This window comes from Urtica dioica, chromosome 4 (genome assembly GCF_054948205.1).
Source record: "Urtica dioica subsp. dioica isolate 48M chromosome 4, U.dioica_male_clone48M_v1_H2, whole genome shotgun sequence".
NCBI classification, from domain to species: domain Eukaryota; kingdom Viridiplantae; phylum Streptophyta; class Magnoliopsida; order Rosales; family Urticaceae; genus Urtica; species Urtica dioica.
This window is the reverse complement of record NC_142759.1, coordinates 14,670,099-14,687,757: the sequence shown is the minus strand read 5'-3', so window position 1 is coordinate 14,687,757 and position 17,659 is coordinate 14,670,099. Positions and strand designations below refer to the sequence as shown.

The following is a 17,659-nucleotide window of genomic DNA, read 5'->3' as shown; positions in this document are numbered from 1 at the left end:
ACAAAAAAAAAATGTAAAAACAAACCCATGTATTTATAATGATAAACTTCTTTGCCTAGTTCACGTTTTTATGTTAGTAATACGTTATAATTTATATTAATTTTACATTAGAATTTGAGATTGATTCATAATCAAATTTAGAGTGAGATATAGATGGTTACCGCACAGAAAAAATGAGATAACCGTGTCCAACAAACCACAAAAGTAATTAAAAAAAAAAAAAAAAAAAAAGAAAGTAATAACATGAAGAACCAGGTCGTTTCCGGGGAATAACAAAAACGACACAAAAGGCATGTCGTTTGGAGCGTGAATGGGCAATGAGAAAAGAAAAGAGACCGGGTCTGATTCAGAAGAAAGAATCGAGAAGGGAAAATCGAGATCGAAGAAGAAGAAGAAGAAAATGGGAATCAGATTCGTATTGATGGTGAACAAGCAGGGACAGACCAGACTTGCTCAGTACTACGAACATCTCACCCTCGAAGAACGCCGAGCCCTCGAAGGCGAGATCGTCCGCAAATGCCTTGCTCGCACCGACCAACAGGTCTCTCTCCCTCATCGATTCATTCCTTTTTCCTTCTGAAAATTTCCATTAACAAACGATCAAACCAAACAGTGTTCATTCGTTGAGCACCGCAACTACAAAATCGTGTACAGACGCTACGCCTCTCTCTTCTTCCTCGTCGGAGTCGACAACGACGAGGTAACTAACATCTAGGTTTTTACGACCGCTTAACATTGATCGATCATTGGAAACTCAAAATTGAACTGTCTTTGCGTGTCGTACACGTCACAGAACGAACTGGCGATCTTGGAGTTCATACACCTGTTGGTTGAGACCATGGACCGCCATTTCGGCAATGTGGTGAGTTGAGTAGTGAAAGAGAAGAAGATAATTTGTGTTCCATTTGTTCTTTTTTCTTTCCTTGTTTTACAGGCTCGTATTGTTGCTGTGTTGCAGTGCGAGCTTGACATAATGTTCCACTTAGAGAAAGCACACTTCATGCTGGAGGAGATGGTGATGAACGGATGTATCGTCGAGACCAGCAAGACCAACATTCTCGCCCCAATCCACCTCATGGACAAGGCAACTTGAATACCTGTTTGTATCAATTTCTCTATGAACTCGGAGATGATGTTTTTTTTTTTGTGTGTGTTTGTATGTGATCTGATCTGTCAATCCTTTTAAACCGTCTGTATAATCAATCTTTTTTTATTTTTTTTTATTTTTTATAAATAAAGTTCACCCTCGTTTGTCTGCGATGCTGATATATTTGTAGTCGATACTTGTCAACAAATCTAGGACCCATTTCGTTTTTGTGTCTCATCACTACTCTCCCTCGAAGGAGGAAGGGTTCGTGTCGTATGACGAGTAGGATCAACATGGTGAGACCTGAGAAGCGGTGATTGCGTTTTATTATTTAATTTTCAGTTGTAGGATCAACATGATCACGAACTTGATTAATAAAATACAGATTGCCCGAGATTTGAAATCATCTTTAATTATACATATTCTTCGATGGCGCAATTGATGATATATACACATGAAAAAAAAGGCAGCGATTAGCAGGCTGCCGGTTTCCCATCCTTTCTCGGGTCACTGACGGCAATGAGTGTACCTTGGAAAGTTTTTGCATTTAACCCGTCTCTGTTTCTTTGACCCGTTTTCATTGGGTTTTCTTTGGTTTGAACGATAAGCTGCGTGATGGCACCTCCTGCCCTGGCCTCTAATTCATGGCCTCTCTCTCTCAAGAAAAGCCTTGTGCCCTCCGAAATCTCGATGTGATTTCCGCAAATCACGGTCCAGTTCTCGTAGATGACTTTGTTGGGAATCAACTGCGAGCAATGAATCGGGCTCAATCTAGAGGTTTAGAAACATGTCCGTGTAAGTATTTGGATCAATTGAATGGAACTAGAAGAAACCTGGTGGTAGACCCGTGGGTTCTGAACCGCCGTTAGTGGGTCCATGTCCGAGATAAAATAGTTGAGGAAAACTTGGAGCACGGCAGGGATTATTTTCATACCGCCACTTCCACCGATGACCCCGACTAGCTGATTATCCTGTATGAGAATCACCAATGTCATTAGCGAGATGTGAACCTAAGAATTTTTTTTGTTCTTCTCTGTACCTTTGTGACGATGATGGGCGTCATGGAAGACAAAGGTCTCTTGTTTGGCCTGATAAAGTTTGCAGGGGCGGGAGGGAGATCGTCCGCGGTTATCTCTGTGGGTGTAGAGAAATCGTCCATTTCATTGTTCAGCACGATTCCCGTGGACGGAGACATAACTCCAGCCCCGAAAGGGAAATTTACAGTTGTCGTGAACGACACGGCATTTCGGTCTTTATCCACGACGCAGAGATGGCTGGTCCCGTGGTCTCGCAGTTGACTCCACCTGAAAATTAAAAAAAAAAAAAAAAAGTAAATTACGGAGTCAATACAGCTACAGAGAGATTACACCGGTTGTGAAACAACAGACCTGTTCGTGTAGTATTCCGGTGGAAAAGTAGTGTTGTCGAATATCTTTTCCCGAATATGCTTTGCGAATTCCGGGGAAAGCATTTCAGACTCGTATCGGCTCGTGTTCACAAAATCGGGATCTCCCAAGTTCATTCGGACGGCATACATGTGTTTGAGTGCTTCGATCACCCTGTGCAGGCCGATATTCCCTTTCGCAGCATCAAGACTTCCATAGCTATTTATGATATTCAGAACCTGTTTCAATCAACCAAGAACTTCGGATACTCAGATTCCAAAAAAACAATCACATCAAGCTCGGCTCAATTGTGCAAAAAAAAAAAACTCACCAGCGAAAGTCCGAGAGTTCCGCTGGAAGGCGGTGGCATTCCCAGCACAGTGTAGCCCATCACATCGAAGGCCATCGCCTCCGTTACTTTCACCTTGTACCTCCTCAAGTCCTCCATCGTCAAAATCCCCCCGCTTTCCCTCACATCCTTGACGAGCCTCTCGCCGACACTGCCGTTGTACAAGGCTTGCGGTCCGAGCTCGGCGATTTCCTCGAGCGAGCGCCCGAGTTCCGCGTTGTAGCACGTATCGCCTGTCTTCAAGAGCTTCCCGTTCGGCGCAAAGACTCGCTTCAATCCCGGGTCTCCCAAAATCATATCGGCTTTGCTCTTTATATATCCCCCGAGATAAGGCGCGACTACGAAGCCGTCTTTGGCAAGCTTTATGGCGGGTCCGAACAGAGTCTTCCACGGAAAACGACCGTGTTTCAACCAGGCTTCGTGCAAGCCCGCTATCTCGCCCGGAACCCCCATTGACAACGGGCCGTAAGTCTTGGCTTCGGGATCTTTCTCATACATATTCTGCCAAGTTTATGCATAAAATAAATAAACAAAAACTCGTCGAAAAGTGTGTCGATTTTCATCTGAACTTCGGCGTCAAACGAGTATCGTGATTTCTAACCTCGGAAGCGGCGAACGGGGCGGTTTCCCTGAGATCGAAAGCTTGGGTCAGCGAAGTGGAAGCGGACCTGAGAACCAGGAAACCGCCGCCTCCGATCCCGCTGGCCATCGGGTTAACGACACCCACGCACAGAGCGGCGGCCACGGCAGCATCGACAGCGTGGCCGTTCCGCCGCAGAAACGCCGCTCCGACCTCCGAGCAACGCCCGTCGTCCGCCGCCACCACGCCCTCCTCCGACTCCACCACCTCATCGTTCCCTCCTCCGATCCCATCGCTGACTCTCGACTTCTCCGCCCAAATGCGACTCTGATTGCTTGCAACCACAAAGCAGGCTGTAACTGAGGAAAGATTTGCGAAACACGTAGATGATAAAACTGAAACCCACGTTTTTTTTGGTCTCCGATTCCAATTTGTCTCACGAATCAGAGAGGGGGAAAAATGAGGAGAAAGAAAGTGTTTAGAGATCTTAGGGAAAGAAGCTTAACTTGTGATGGTGATTGTGACAGCGAGAACAATCACTAGCGCTTTGTTCCATCGCTTGTTTTGATCAGCCGAGGCAGTGCTTTGGAAGAGCGGGGATTCCAAGCTCTGTTGATCCATCAAGCTCAGAGAGAGAGAGAGAGAGAGCTACCTAAGAACAATTAACATAAAACTATGAAGACTTATTCCTTCACTTCACCCACGTAATCAGTATTTGTCCGTTGGTTACGATACTGCTGGTCCCGCTGGCAAAGTGTTCTCTGATTGGCAGAGATTTTTCGTAATTATATTACAATAAAAACACTGTGTGTGTATAAATGGCAATGTGTTCTCTGATTGGCAGAGATTTTGTATAATTTTATTACAATAAAAACGCATACATACAATAAACGTTCGGTAAATTTTAAATAACAAACTTAAACGTGTGACATTGCTAAATAATCAACGTTTGGTAAATTTTAAATAAATAATCATTTTCATGTATTTTCAGATGTAAATCTTAGATAAATAGACACTTTCGTATTTTAGGCCACGTTATTATTTACGGCTATTTACTTAAGATTTACCAAACGTTGACTATTTAGCAATGTCAAACGTTTAAATTGGTTATTTTTCTAATTTTTTGATATTTAATTACCCGTATATTCTATTTTAAAGAAAAGTATAACACATATATCATATCTTCATCATTATTTATTATTGTTATCATATATAGACAAACTTAATAATTTTCTAAATGCAGCAGTACATGTTTGTAGGAACCTATTCATTTGAATTATCCATATACTGCGTTTTCACAAACATACCAACAAATTATCCGTTGAATTTCACTTTTAAGTATAAAACAAATAGCTAATTTTTTTACAAAACAGCTGATCTTTGTTTAAAATAAACAAAATTTAAAACTTCGCAAGCATTAGTTGTACGTGTAAAAAATTTATCGGCCATGATGATAAATTTATTAACCGTGTCGAACTTTAACTATTTTCCTAAAAAAAATAAAACTTCGATTTTTACTAAAACTTAAATATTTGGCTATTTTGTAAATAAATTAATTAGTTTGAATGGTTATTTTGTATTTTTATAATCCTTAATCATTTGACACACCATCTTACTTGTTAAGACGACTAATAAGCAGACTACTTATTTACGCAACAAATGAGGAGGTTGAATTTCTTGTTCAGGTTGCAATCAATAATTAATCATATATCTACTCCGAAGGCCTATCAGATGTCAACAACAAAAAAAAAAAAAAAGTTGCGATGACATGAAAACAACTTTCCAAATTTTTTTATGTCACGCTAACTAGTACTACGACATACATGTTTTTGCACACTCAACACCCATCTTGCGGCGCATATTTTAAAGGTTGAACCGTTGAAGAGGCCAAGCAAAATATTTATTCAGAGAAATAAACATGGTACATAATATTGTTCATGTCCATTTTCCATTCATAAACCGATTGAATGTAAAAGGCTTCCGTTCATATCTGGTCGTGTCTTTCCGTTCATAACTAATCACAGCTTTCATTCATATTAGCATGACCTTCAAAATCAGCTTTCCATCGTCTATTTTTACAGAGAAAAACCTTTATTGTGAGTATGATAAAATTCGAGATGTATAACTATAAAACAGTTGGCTCAAAAGAAATAATCTTTTAAGAAATTGATTTTTGGCTTTTGATAATATTTGTAGCTTTACCCCAACACTACTGACAGTAAGGTATTCTACTTACTACCACTAAAAGGACCGAATCAAAATTACTGAGCAACTATAACCTTCTCCACAAAAACCCGAGCTGCTTGCATGAAAAAATCCGGTTCCCAGACCACCACGGCTTACGAGGACATGTAAAAACATCGTAAAACTGCCAGATTGGGAAGATAATGATATAATAATCACATTTACAATATAACACCACCAAGTGTCACAGGGTAATTGTAAAGAAAAGAAGCTACTCAATACATATTTGTCAAAACTCAAAAAGGAATCCTTCACTGGGTTTCACCAAATGTTCTCTATCCATATCAGTGAGAAGTAAGAAAACATAACAATAAAGAATATGGAAGAAGGCAAAGAAAAAGAGAAAGAAAGAATGGATTACTAACTCCCAGAACTGTACACTGTGAATTACGGTATTCAGGACTGCCAAAAGACTTCAGGGTCATTGCTATACAAAGAGTGATCCTGAATTTCCTGATTGGCCGCGTGGCGGTCGATAAAACGTGCTTGTATTATTTTACACACTGCCAATCCTGACGGAAGTACCCACCATTCACTTTCGTCCCTGCATTTTCACAGTTAGCAAATGCGCTATTAAGAAGACGAGTATTTTCTTTAAATAGCAGGCAAGCAGAAATTTACTTACATGCTAAAATTCCAGGGCTGAAAGTCTGTTTTGTGCTTCTTACTTGAGCGGGATGTATAATGAAGGAATCCGCATATAAAAGCTACTATCTGAGGGAGAGAAAGAGATACAGAACTTAAGGAGTGCATATTTTAAAGACATGGGTTTCTTTAAGAAATAACAGAAGTCTTTTGAGTCTAGAAAGACATACGACATTGATCAAGGACGTGATGTTCCACAAGGCATATACACGTGCAAGACCGGCTGATCGTCTTGGTCCTTGACTAAATAAAGCACTAATTCCGGCGGGGAAAGGGAAAAGTAGGCCGAAAGGAAGGACAAATAGCACCAAAAAGAAGTTGAGTAGCAAAATGGAATATTGTTGGAGCAAAGCGAGACAGACTAAGCTGAAATCTCCGAGTAACAGAATGGAGATTAGCAAACCAACCAGATCCTACAACAGTTGGACAAAGATGGAAAAGTTTAGGAAGCCTGACCCGAATTTTAACTCGAGAGTCAATAGTAGGGAGAAATTTGTGCAAATAAGGTTATTCATATACCTGACGCCCAACAGGCTTGGTGTTGTACAATACGAAAGAAAAAGGGTAATACATAGATTTATTCTCCTTCAGCGTTCTTATGCTTCTGGCGTTCAAAATCTCTCCAGAAAACCTTTTATCTGCCATGCGGTCTTCATCACTTTTCAAGTTGTCTGGCTGATCTTCCCGATCAAATCTTGGCCCACTGCAAATTATACGAGGCCCATAGAATAGAAAAGTTAGCGTAGCTAACAAAAATTAACGTTCCAAAAATATCAAGGGCAAGTTGTTACCCTGATCCCTGTCCAGTGAGCGGTGAGATCTGATGAGTTTCATGAGATACCAGGCTGCTTTGATTTTCAGTAGCATACACCACGACGCCAAACTGACGATACCCAGAAGCAGTACGTGGGAACCACGAAAGATCAACGCGTACGCCGTATATTTTTAATTTCGGATTCGCGTGCGTTTCAAGCCATTGGACCACATGACTGAACGTCATTTTTAAATGTCCAGAACGAACTAAGCGCAGTTGAGCATTTAGACCAGCCACAAGTCGATACCATATGGTAGGTGGGATAGACTGAAAAGGGGGTCAAATATTTGAGATCGCCTGTCTAGAAGAGAGAACTACATATCAATTATAGCAACAGAAGTTTACATACCTGGCTCATGAGAATGGTGAGAATGTTGTCACTATGGAGAGAGAAAGGAGCCATGTAGCTTCCATCTCCTCCAAATATGAGTGACATTGGTAAGCGTTGATCAAGACGAGGAGGAAGATCAGCTTTCTTTTCATCTCCACTGATGAAAAAGTCTACATATGCAAGCATCAAATCAGCTGTTGCAGCCACCTTCAAAATGAAAATAAATAAAATACTTCAACCCCCTTATTCTTTTTTAAACACACACACTCTTTATATAGACCACTACTAAAATACGCTACTCTTTATTTAACTCGTGATGTTGCATCATGACATTTGGACAAAAACACGTCCATGTGCATGCAGAAATATTTAGTAACTGCACACAACAGTTAATATTTTATTTTTCAGAGTGCATGCTTCAATGTCAGCTAAGAGGGAAAATAAACCTTGAGTCCTTCATATAGAGCACGTGAACGACAAGAACGCAAGCAAGCGTGATCATATCCTGATCGTACAAATTCACGAAGCTGCTGAAGCTTATTTTTTCGACATCGCTGTAGCCAAAGCCATGCAAGTGGATATGCAAGGACCGATAGAATTCTGTAAACTGACCCTTCCCACCATTGATAAGGTGCTAAATCATTAATCTCATCCACAAATCTATTGAATGCATCCTCATATCTACCATGCAAGGAAGATAAGTAATGTCAAAACGGGTGGTGTCTATTTAAATGAGCTTACGCATTATTCAAATGAAATAGGATCTATTTTTTATCAATCTAAACACTCATGCGAACTTACACAATTTCTTTAACTTGCTGCGGAGGCGAATGAGGCAGGTACCAGGGTTCACTGAAGGTATTAGGCCCCATGAAATACATCCTATGCACGTGGTTTTGGGATTCCTCATTTCTATTTACTTCGAGAACCTGGGTAAAAATAGGATGGATGACTTTATTGATAAATGCTAGAGGGAAGAGACAAGTCCTTGAGAAAATATATGCCACGATAAATAAATGTCGGACCTCATTCAACGATTCCAAGAAAGGAAGGTCTATTTGAGAGCCATGTCGAGCAGGGACAAGGGCTGGAATCTCTTCCACGCTGACGTACTTCATCCGTGCAACACTTAAAACCAGAGCTAAAAGGATGAGGATACTTAATAGAAGAAAGCCAAATAACCAAGGCCCACCAAAAGTGTAGACCAACTCTTCAAGCGCCGTGTAACAGTTTGGCATGTGATATCTGTCAGAAATGCACTTGTATGGACAAGGAGCTTCAGTAACGCCCCCTGTAGTGAAGAATGACAAAAATTTTAGGCTATACTAATAATTTTACTACAGAACCATAATATAAAGCATCCAACAATATACAACATCCTTCTGTTCAAAGATAATAAGAACAAGAATTTCACAGTATATCCACCCATGTATATACTATATACCTCGAATAGTAACATATATGCCACGGTGCGGAAGCTCATAGGCTGGACAATCATAACAAAGTGCTCTATGAGATCCACTAACATTCTTGAAAGTTCCAACTGGGCACTCCTGCGGTACGTGAGAAAAACATTAAATAGTGCTTCACCAGATCCTTAGACACATCCCACACAATATTAAATAAGATGGGCCAACCATATAGCAAAGACTGTTTGGTGACTAGTTTAAGATCAGGATATGTTGGAGTAAGACAACTCAATAAAGAGATTTACAATATTTGCAGTTTTTTTTTTTTTTGAAACAGTAACTTTTTCTATTAATAGTGGCACAAGCCAGATTTACATATAAACAAGATAAGGAACAGATGGAGTTCACAATATTTGCAGTTGATGACACCAATTAATATCTTATTAATAACAAGTACAATCAGCATCAAAGTAGGTTTATCAACTACTTCTTTTAATGTCAGAAATGGCATAGACAATGAATTTTTGTTCATCTCTTTTTTAAATAAGGCCATTAGTTGGAGATTGAGGGACAAGATTAGTTGGAGAGGTACCTCGCAGAAGATGCCATAAAGCCCTTTAGGGCAGGCTGTTCCACTAACTGTCCCATTTTGCCCGGCACGACCCTGACCTCTGCCGTATCCTCCCCTGCCATCAAGAGAGCGAAAAAAAAGGCATTCAAACTGAATGAATTTTCTAAAAGCAATTCTAGAACTGAGATTTAGTCCCAGTAGAAGACCAAAGCAATCCACGATGATGGTAAAAGATATATGAGTTAGCCATTTCTTCGGCGAATCGTGATTCATAACCTTACTGGCAGAAATCAATGCGAGTGAATAATATCCCCAGTTGTAACAGACTAACTAGTGTGTTTACTAATAGACAGTAGGAAAATCAACGAATGGTACTTATTTATAATTAGCCACATGGAAGTGAACATAAGTATGAACGATACCCAGTAAGAATGCTTCCTTTCACAGTGGCTATTGGGAGATATGCATCCCCAACTGGAATTTCTGACCAGTGAAAGTGAACCCTTCCTCCGCCACCACCACCGCCACCATTGGGGCAGCCATGTCCACCAACAGTGGAGATAATTGAAGAGTCACCAAGTTGCAATGTATGAATAAATAAAAGAAGTGTCCCACCAGAGCCACCCCCAGGACCTATTTTTGAAAGAAACTTCTTATCATTTTGCTTCGCCGAATCTACTCCAAAGCTTTGCCCATCAGCCTTAAGTGAACCATCAAGCGACAAACTAGACAATGCATGCTCCAGTGAACCCATAACTGTCCAAGGAGAGAAGACCACATTAACAATGTCCATCATTGCAAGAACAAATAAAAATCAGGAAGTAACAAAAGCAGAAGAGGCTAAATCTGTTTAAAGGGCTCGATCAATAATTTGTGGCAAGATTGGAATAAACTGAAGTCCATATCAAGGGCAGGGGAGCAACCAATATAACAATTTTAATCCCACGTGAGTTGGTTTACAACCAATATAACAATTTTAATCCCAAGTGAGTTGGTTTATAGAAGATATGTAACCTAGATTAAAGGATAAAAAACTGCTGAAATATGTCAACATGTCAATTTTGATTATTTTTATCCAGATTGCTTCAAATTCCAGCTTGCTTCAAGCAGACAGTTGTTTTTATAGGCTGCAGAATTCGAGGCTCTAGCCCGTAATTAGGATTTTGTATGATTGAAGCACGGGGTGATGTAATACCATTGGGTTTTGAAAAGTTCACAAGATTGTGTCAAAAGAGTTTGTTGCAGTACTTTTCTTGTTCCATCTAATAAAAATCCAAAAGTTGATGTAACCAGCCTCTTGCCAATTTTTTATATAGATATACCACTGTTTCTTTCAATAAAAATCTAGAAGTTCAAAAGCGTTGAAAACTTACCTATAATACCACCACCTGCAGTAGATCCAGCTCGGCTCTCATTTCCACTACCACTGCCAAGTTCACAAGGTAGGCCAGCATCTCCATATGTTGCACCACCGTCGATAAAATTTCCATCATAATATCCATCACCACCTTTTCCACCATGCCCACCGCCACCAGATATACCATTTTCTAACATTTTTCCTCTGCCCACTCCATATGTGCAGCCTGAGGACAGTCCCAAAAATGTTTAATAAGAATTTGTTTTTAACCAAATCATGAGCTTTCACAGCACGCCAATATTTTTAAATATCTTTTGAAAATCTAATTCCGAATAAATTTCCATACTTTATATGGTGTAAAAGCCCTGTATCAAAGATGAATTTAAAGCCAAACCTAGCCCAGATGCACTGATCACCCCAGAAGAGGCGACGTTTACTGATCTAACCAGGTGGAAATGAATAACAGATCCAGTTACTCTGCCTTCAACAAGAACATCTTCTACTCGGCATATCTGAATCAGCAAACACAATTTACACTTTTTTCAGAAACACAGATGATAAAACAAACATAAATCAATGTGCCAAGAAATAATTTGCTGTCAATATGGGCTGATTGAACACCTGAATAGTAAATGCCAGTGTAGAGTTCACATTACAATCTTCAGGTGGATGAATCAGCTCAAGGGGGCAATCTGGGCGATCACAGTAAAGCCGCGGTGGTGTCCTGAAATCCCTCAAATTACATACATCGTAACATGGATAGCATAAACAAATTAATAATAAGAAAGCTAAAACTTACATATGATTTCCATTAGCCTTCTCCAAGGGACCTCGAAGAACAGATCCAGGATCTATCTGCGCATTTACAAAGATAAATCAAACAAGCATGTCAGATAATGCTAAATGTGAAATTCTCGCAAGGATTGTGTTTCCATGCACGCGTCTGAGTGTATTTCCTTTAAGTAAATGGATCCAAATCAAATTTTAACGACGGGCTATTGTCTCACATTTATGCCAAAAAATAGCGAGAGAATCAGACGTTCTGCTTCAATCAGATTTCCTGGTCCTGACAAATTCAAGAAACCTTGTCCGTGAATTCCCATATTTGCATTAGAGTGGATCACAGATGATTCCTAAAACAAAAGGCAAGGACCAATTCAGAGATGAACATAGTATGATATACAGGTTCAACAGACACCAAGTCTCGCGCAAGGATAAAATACCTTGAGAACAACTAAGTTGCTTGCCTCGAGCAAAGATGTTGCAACAATTGCATCAGTTCCGCCATCTACAATCATTTTGGAATTCCACATCAAGTAGATTTTGACAGACATACGAAGAGCCCCAAAGATCTGAATTTTCATGTAATGATGGAGGTAAATACAATGAAAATATACAACGGTATGCTACACTTATAGCCAAATAGGCAAATCACGATTTGCATGATTGCAAATGAGGAAAAAAAAAAGAAAAAAAAAAGAGTGAAATTGTAGGAACATAATATATTAATGACTCCTTAAAGGTAATAATATCTGTTAATATAAGTTCAGAGTCCTATATCCATAGAGTTCAAGGAACTAAGTGCACATGTGTTCACCGTACTTGCCTTAATAACAGAGTCGCTCATGAGAAGCTCTTCAGCCATCAGCTCGAACTCTGATGAAGCAAAATGAGCAAGTCCAAAGCTCAAAGATGCAGCACATGACAAACGAATCTGTCCTTGAACCTATATGATGAATAAATATTTAAACCATGCGTGCTTGTGACGACATTTAAAGACTAGTTAACCGTTTGCCATGAAGAAATACAGTAAATTGCATAAAGAAAGATTTTAGCTTTGACTACCTGAACACGGCTCCAGAACAAAGGAACCAAAGCTTTAGCATGATCTTTTATGTACACATTTGTCCAAAGTGGCTGCTTAGGGAAGTCTAGCAGAAGCGTGTCGGTCTGAGTAGACAAGTTATGATTGCTCACTATAAGACTCCGAGGTACAGCATCATAGTATGTCCCAGCAGCACCTGAATTTTCAGGGCACCCTAAACTCCTTCCACCTGTAGTAAGGAAAATCCACAATGAATAAAGACTAAACTCTTAAACATAATTCATCCTATCGGCCAAAATAAATTTCCCTTTACGTGTACAACTGTTATCTCACATCCTGCTTTTACATTTTTTAAAAACAAAACAGCCATACTAAATATTACAGTAAGCCACAGATTTGACAACTCTGGCCATAGAAATATATGCTTAAAAACAGACTACTTCTATTTTTTTCTAGCAATGAATTATTACCATGCACGAAAAACTGTGTATCATCATGCCTGCTGAAAACATCGATGGAAAGTCTCCCACCGCCTCCTCCAGCAAATCCATTACCCCCAGCAGCACTGATTTTGCCACTTCCGGTCCTGCCGTCGAAAAGTAAACAAGGTTTACATGAAATTAAGAGATCATTGCCCAAAGTAGCGAGCTTCATATGACACAAGCCGAACCAAATCTAGGCAATGTTATAATATACAGAGATCTAATTTCAAGATATCACTTCATCTTTTGCTCACTTGGACATGTCATGAACCACAAATTCAAGGTTATCGAAAATTATCTACTTTCATTTCTGCACAGCACATGCCCAATAAATAAGAAAGAAGCGCATACACATCAAGAACAATTCCTACTTATCCAACAAAGTAAGCAAAAAACAAATACATACTGAGTCGCTTTGAAATAAGCAATCAACTTACCAAAGTCATTGAAAAACATAATCACACGTCACTCTCTCCCGTAAAAAGAAAGAGGAGAAAAATAATGTGGCAATACCAATTAAAACTCACGAGGCAAACAAAACCACCTAATTCAATTCAATCACAATCAACGATCAAGTCACAATGAATGATAAGAAAGACATAACACCACACAGAAAAAAAAAAAAAGAAGGAAAGAGAAGGTATTTAGCAATTACATTCTATGAGCTTTGATATAAATGCTACCTCCAGACCCCCCACCGCCTTTGAGGCCGCCATCACCGCCGTCGGCCAAGAGAGTTCCGGCGATCTCGACCTCCTCGGCGACCTCAACCCAAACTCTACCACCTCCTTCACCGCCGTACCTGACCTCCTTGCTTGTCGTGCCTCCACGGCTTCCATAGCTCGCCGGCTTGTCCAGCGACGACCATGAATAAGCGTCCCCTCCCCAAACATCATCAGGAAGCTTCGTGTTATCAGAAACACAGCTGGCTCCTCTGCCACCGTGTCCGCCGCCGCCTCCCTGGACGCCGCTCGGCGTCCCGCTGGTCTGCTCCGGCGGATCTCCGGCCGAGGCGGTGACGTTGATCAGCGACCGTTCGGAGAATTCCGCGACTCGCGCGCTTACGCCGACCGAGGCGGCGATGATCGTCGAGTTTTGACCTAGCTTGAATTCTCCGGTGACGTTGATCAGAATCGAGCAACCGAGCGTGAGGCAGCTAATGGTAACGCCTGGGAGAATGTGCAAGCTTCCATTTCCTTCGATGTATACGTCTTCCTCGAAGGAGAGGCTCGAGTTGAGCTCGCACAAGGTGTTGAGCGAGCCGATTCCGCCTAGACCGTCGTCGCAGGCGGCGGAAGGAGGGTGCGGCGGCGGCGACGGGGGAGGCGGAGCCGGAGGAGTGTAGTCGCCTCGAAACGTGTCGAAATCGAATCCGGCGATTGAAAATTCGTCGTCCGATTCGAAATTCAGGGACTGAGTCGCTGTTGCCGCCAAAATCGCACGGAAAAGAAGAAGGATGAGGAAAGTCCCAGCCATTTCGAGGAATCAAAACTCAAACTCATCACCAACAAAGAAATTCTTGTAATTGAAGCAGAATTAGGGTATAGAAAAGCTTCCGAATTTGAATTGGCAGTGGAGAGAGCAAGGCTCGTCCGAGCTCGCCGAGCGACTCGACTGGCTGAGAAGCCGAACGAATATGATTAAATTCGAGTCTCTCTTCGAGGTACGAGAATAATTCAGGAGATTGAACAGGAATATTCACTGGAGAACCAGACCCTCGTGAATGCCATTAATGGAAATCGTGAAGGTGTCGAATAAAAAATATTCGACAGAGAAGCATATAACAGCACGAAAACAGAAACAGTGGAGGAAGATGACGAGGCAGCGAAGATGCCTATTGGGCCTTAGGCCTTGAGACAATTTGCTTGGGCCCAATATCCCTGTCCTTTTCCCTTTTCGGTTTTTTTTTTTTTTAAATTATCCATACAAAGACCGGACAATAAAGAAAACTTGAAAAGTTGGAATTGTGGGAACGGAATATATAAAAGAATAAACCGACCCAATAGCTGGGTAACAAGTAACAACCCAACAACAAAGTTTTGTCTTGCATGGTGTGATTAAGTAAAAGATAATGATATTAAACCAGGATTGATATCAAAGGCTCGAGTCGTGGCATGTGAGTTGTGACACATCGTTGTAAGTCTATAATCGAGTATGAATTCAACGTGTCTCGCCTTGAGGAGTCCACTTCATCAGATGTCAGAACTGATCGCTATACTTGCCTTTTGAAAATTGGATTGATTTTAACTTTAAGTAAGAGGTGTGCTAATAGCACAGTGCTATGTATAACATTAGGATTATTTACAGCAATACCATTTGAACTCCTGCACGTGTAACACTATACCCCTCAATTTGAAAATCGTACACAACCAACCCTAAAATCTTGCATCGTAACAAACATAGTTCTTCTGTCAAAATTTATCTGACGGTGTTAAACAAACAAGGGTAAAAACGTATTTTTTTCTTTTTTTTCTATCGCCAAAAATGTCTCAGGCGTTTTGCTGGACCCCGATCAAAACCTCGACGAAATCCCTGCCATGTTCACGCTCTCCGGCGGTGAAGGTTTTCTCTGCGGCATTTCGTCGAACACCTCTCGAGCGTTCTGCTGGACCCCGTACCAAAGCCTCCGACGATCTCCTCGTTCCTTAGGAGTTCAGAGCCACTACCTACTCCGACATCGCTTCCGGGAAGTCCCATTTGTGCGCGATCAAAGGGCGGTACTAGTCTGAGAAGAATTACGGCACCATTGACTGTTGGAAATTAGTCAAAACCCTTAACCAAATCACCGCTGAAACCCTAACACTGAACCAAACCACGATCTTCAAGAACATCGTCGCCGGATACGGATTCACATGCGGCGATACAAGAGACGACGGTCTACTCTTCTTTGGACCGAACTCCGGCGATCTGAAAATCCCGACCGAAATCTCAACACTCTTCGCTCGTCGCTTCCAAATCCTCTCTCTGCGCCATTTCGGAGCTCATCGGAGAGTTGACTTGCTTCGGCAAAATAGTCAACGGAAACAACCCGCCGATCAAAACCCGATTCGTTTCCCTCTCCGCCGGTTCTCGACACTTCTGTAAGATCAAAGAAGACGATTACAGCGTCGAGTGCTGGGGACTCTTCACCGCATGCTCTCTCTGCCAAAACAACTCTTGCCGGAAGTATTTGGTCCTCTCGAAGACTCTAGTTGCAGACGAGTTCCAAGAAGAAGATTGAAGAAGAAGATGAACTAAGTTTTTTTTTAACTTCTCTTTAACAATAGGGGCATTTTGATACTTTCCTTTGTCACATGCTAAAAACGTGACCACACACCCAACGTCCATCAAGAATATGTGACGGAAGGACTATATTTGTTACGATGCAAGATTTCAGGGTTGACTGTGTACGGTTTTCAAATTGAGGGGGCATAGTGTTACACGTGCAGGAGTTCAAGGGGCATTGTTGTAAATAATCCATAACATTACTACTTCAGATGCCGACGTATATCATAGGATTATATACGTAAACATAAATAAATCGCAACTAACATGGTATAATTTATAGCTTATAAAATATACAAGGTAAAGCTGAAGCGTAGACTTTGAGGGATATAACATGGTTAGTTAACCATTGTTGGAAATATTACAAAATATATGTGTGTATATATATATTTATAATGCGAGAATAATAGAGAGAAAAGAAACAACCGAATAAAGAAAATAACACAAAAATAAACCTTAAACTGGAAATAGGAAAATAGAAAAAGAAATCAGAGGACTTTGAAGAGCGTTCGACGATTTCTTTAAAGCTTATATCGCTCTCTCATGGATATTGGAGTTGATGAGCGACAAAACTCTTAGGATACAACAGTGTTGAGAAAAAATTTACATGAATGGTACTTCTCCGGTGAATTAAACCTGTGACATAAATTACCACAGACTAAAAAAATAGCAAAACAATTTCGGAGAGAAAAGTTGAGAGAAGAGATGTATTCCGTGTGCTTCGAATGAGAGAAGAAACCTCCTTTTTATAGGCCAAATCAACTTTCGGTTACAAGGTTTAAACCTAAAACTGCTCAGCCTAATAATAGTTTAGATAATATTCATGCAAACATTTAGATACGTTTTTTTTATCCATGTGCAAAAATCGCTGCATTAATGTACATGGTTACAACACAATTTCTTATTAATTCCCAAATAACGAAAGAGTTATTTACGGAATGAAAAATTTAAGAGGAATTTTACACCAACAGTATTTTTCCAGCGAACTAAACCTGTAAAGAAAACTATCACCGATTGCAAAGAAAAAATAGAAAAGCAATTTCAGAGAAAAAAGTTAAGAGAAGAGATGTATTTTGTGTGTTTCATATGAGAGAAGAAGCCTCCTTTTTTATAGGCCAAATCAACCTTCGATTATAAGGTTTGAACCAGAGATACGTTTTTTTATTCATGTGCAAAAACCCCTGCAGTAATGCACACATGTGCAAAAACCATGCAGTAATGCACACGATTACAACTTACAACACAATTTTGATTAATTACCAAATAACTAAAGAATTATTTACGGAATAAAAAATTTAAGAAATGAATTTTGCAAT

At 40.4% G+C, this 17,659-nt stretch overlaps 3 protein-coding genes across 4 annotated transcripts; 1 reads left to right on the top strand and 2 right to left on the bottom strand.

The window, feature by feature from the left end:
- The first annotated feature begins 308 nt into the window (after window positions 1-308).
- On the top strand, window positions 309-1,221 carry LOC149400732 (SNARE-like superfamily protein). The gene is made up of 4 exons (XM_089611485.1): window positions 309-541; window positions 614-700; window positions 794-862; window positions 959-1,221. The coding sequence occupies exons 1-4, from the start codon at window positions 311-313 to the stop codon at window positions 1,091-1,093; spliced, it is 522 nt and encodes a 173-aa protein (XP_089467611.1). The 5' UTR covers window positions 309-310; the 3' UTR covers window positions 1,094-1,221.
- Window positions 1,222-1,384: 163 nt separating this feature from the next.
- On the bottom strand, window positions 1,385-4,101 carry GGT4 (gamma-glutamyl transpeptidase 4). Its single transcript, XM_089611484.1, has 7 exons — window positions 3,908-4,101; window positions 3,423-3,760; window positions 2,804-3,322; window positions 2,476-2,711; window positions 2,127-2,391; window positions 1,921-2,058; window positions 1,385-1,833 (listed from the first exon to the last, which is right to left on the bottom strand). The coding sequence occupies exons 1-7, from the start codon at window positions 4,020-4,022 to the stop codon at window positions 1,561-1,563; spliced, it is 1,884 nt and encodes a 627-aa protein (XP_089467610.1). The 5' UTR covers window positions 4,023-4,101; the 3' UTR covers window positions 1,385-1,560.
- A 1,134-nt stretch (window positions 4,102-5,235) lies between these two features.
- Window positions 5,236-14,825, bottom strand: LOC149400730 (uncharacterized). 2 transcript variants are annotated; one of them, XM_089611378.1, is made up of 23 exons: window positions 13,735-14,825; window positions 13,068-13,183; window positions 12,618-12,826; window positions 12,379-12,498; window positions 11,996-12,124; window positions 11,780-11,905; window positions 11,572-11,627; window positions 11,394-11,496; window positions 11,167-11,284; window positions 10,789-10,998; window positions 9,838-10,171; window positions 9,437-9,530; window positions 8,880-8,988; window positions 8,461-8,726; window positions 8,237-8,364; window positions 7,882-8,116; window positions 7,454-7,642; window positions 7,082-7,371; window positions 6,810-6,993; window positions 6,461-6,703; window positions 6,271-6,359; window positions 6,011-6,189; window positions 5,236-5,769 (listed from the first exon to the last, which is right to left on the bottom strand). In XM_089611378.1, exons 1-22 carry the CDS (start codon window positions 14,553-14,555, stop codon window positions 6,042-6,044), a joined length of 4,317 nt encoding a protein of 1,438 aa, XP_089467504.1. In that variant the 5' UTR covers window positions 14,556-14,825; the 3' UTR covers window positions 5,236-5,769; window positions 6,011-6,041. The 2 variants fall into 2 exon arrangements, with proteins under 2 accessions (XP_089467504.1, XP_089467503.1); XM_089611377.1 differs by lacking the exon at window positions 5,236-5,769 and having other exon boundaries at window positions 5,790-6,189.
- Between the last annotated feature and the right edge of the window lie 2,834 nt (window positions 14,826-17,659).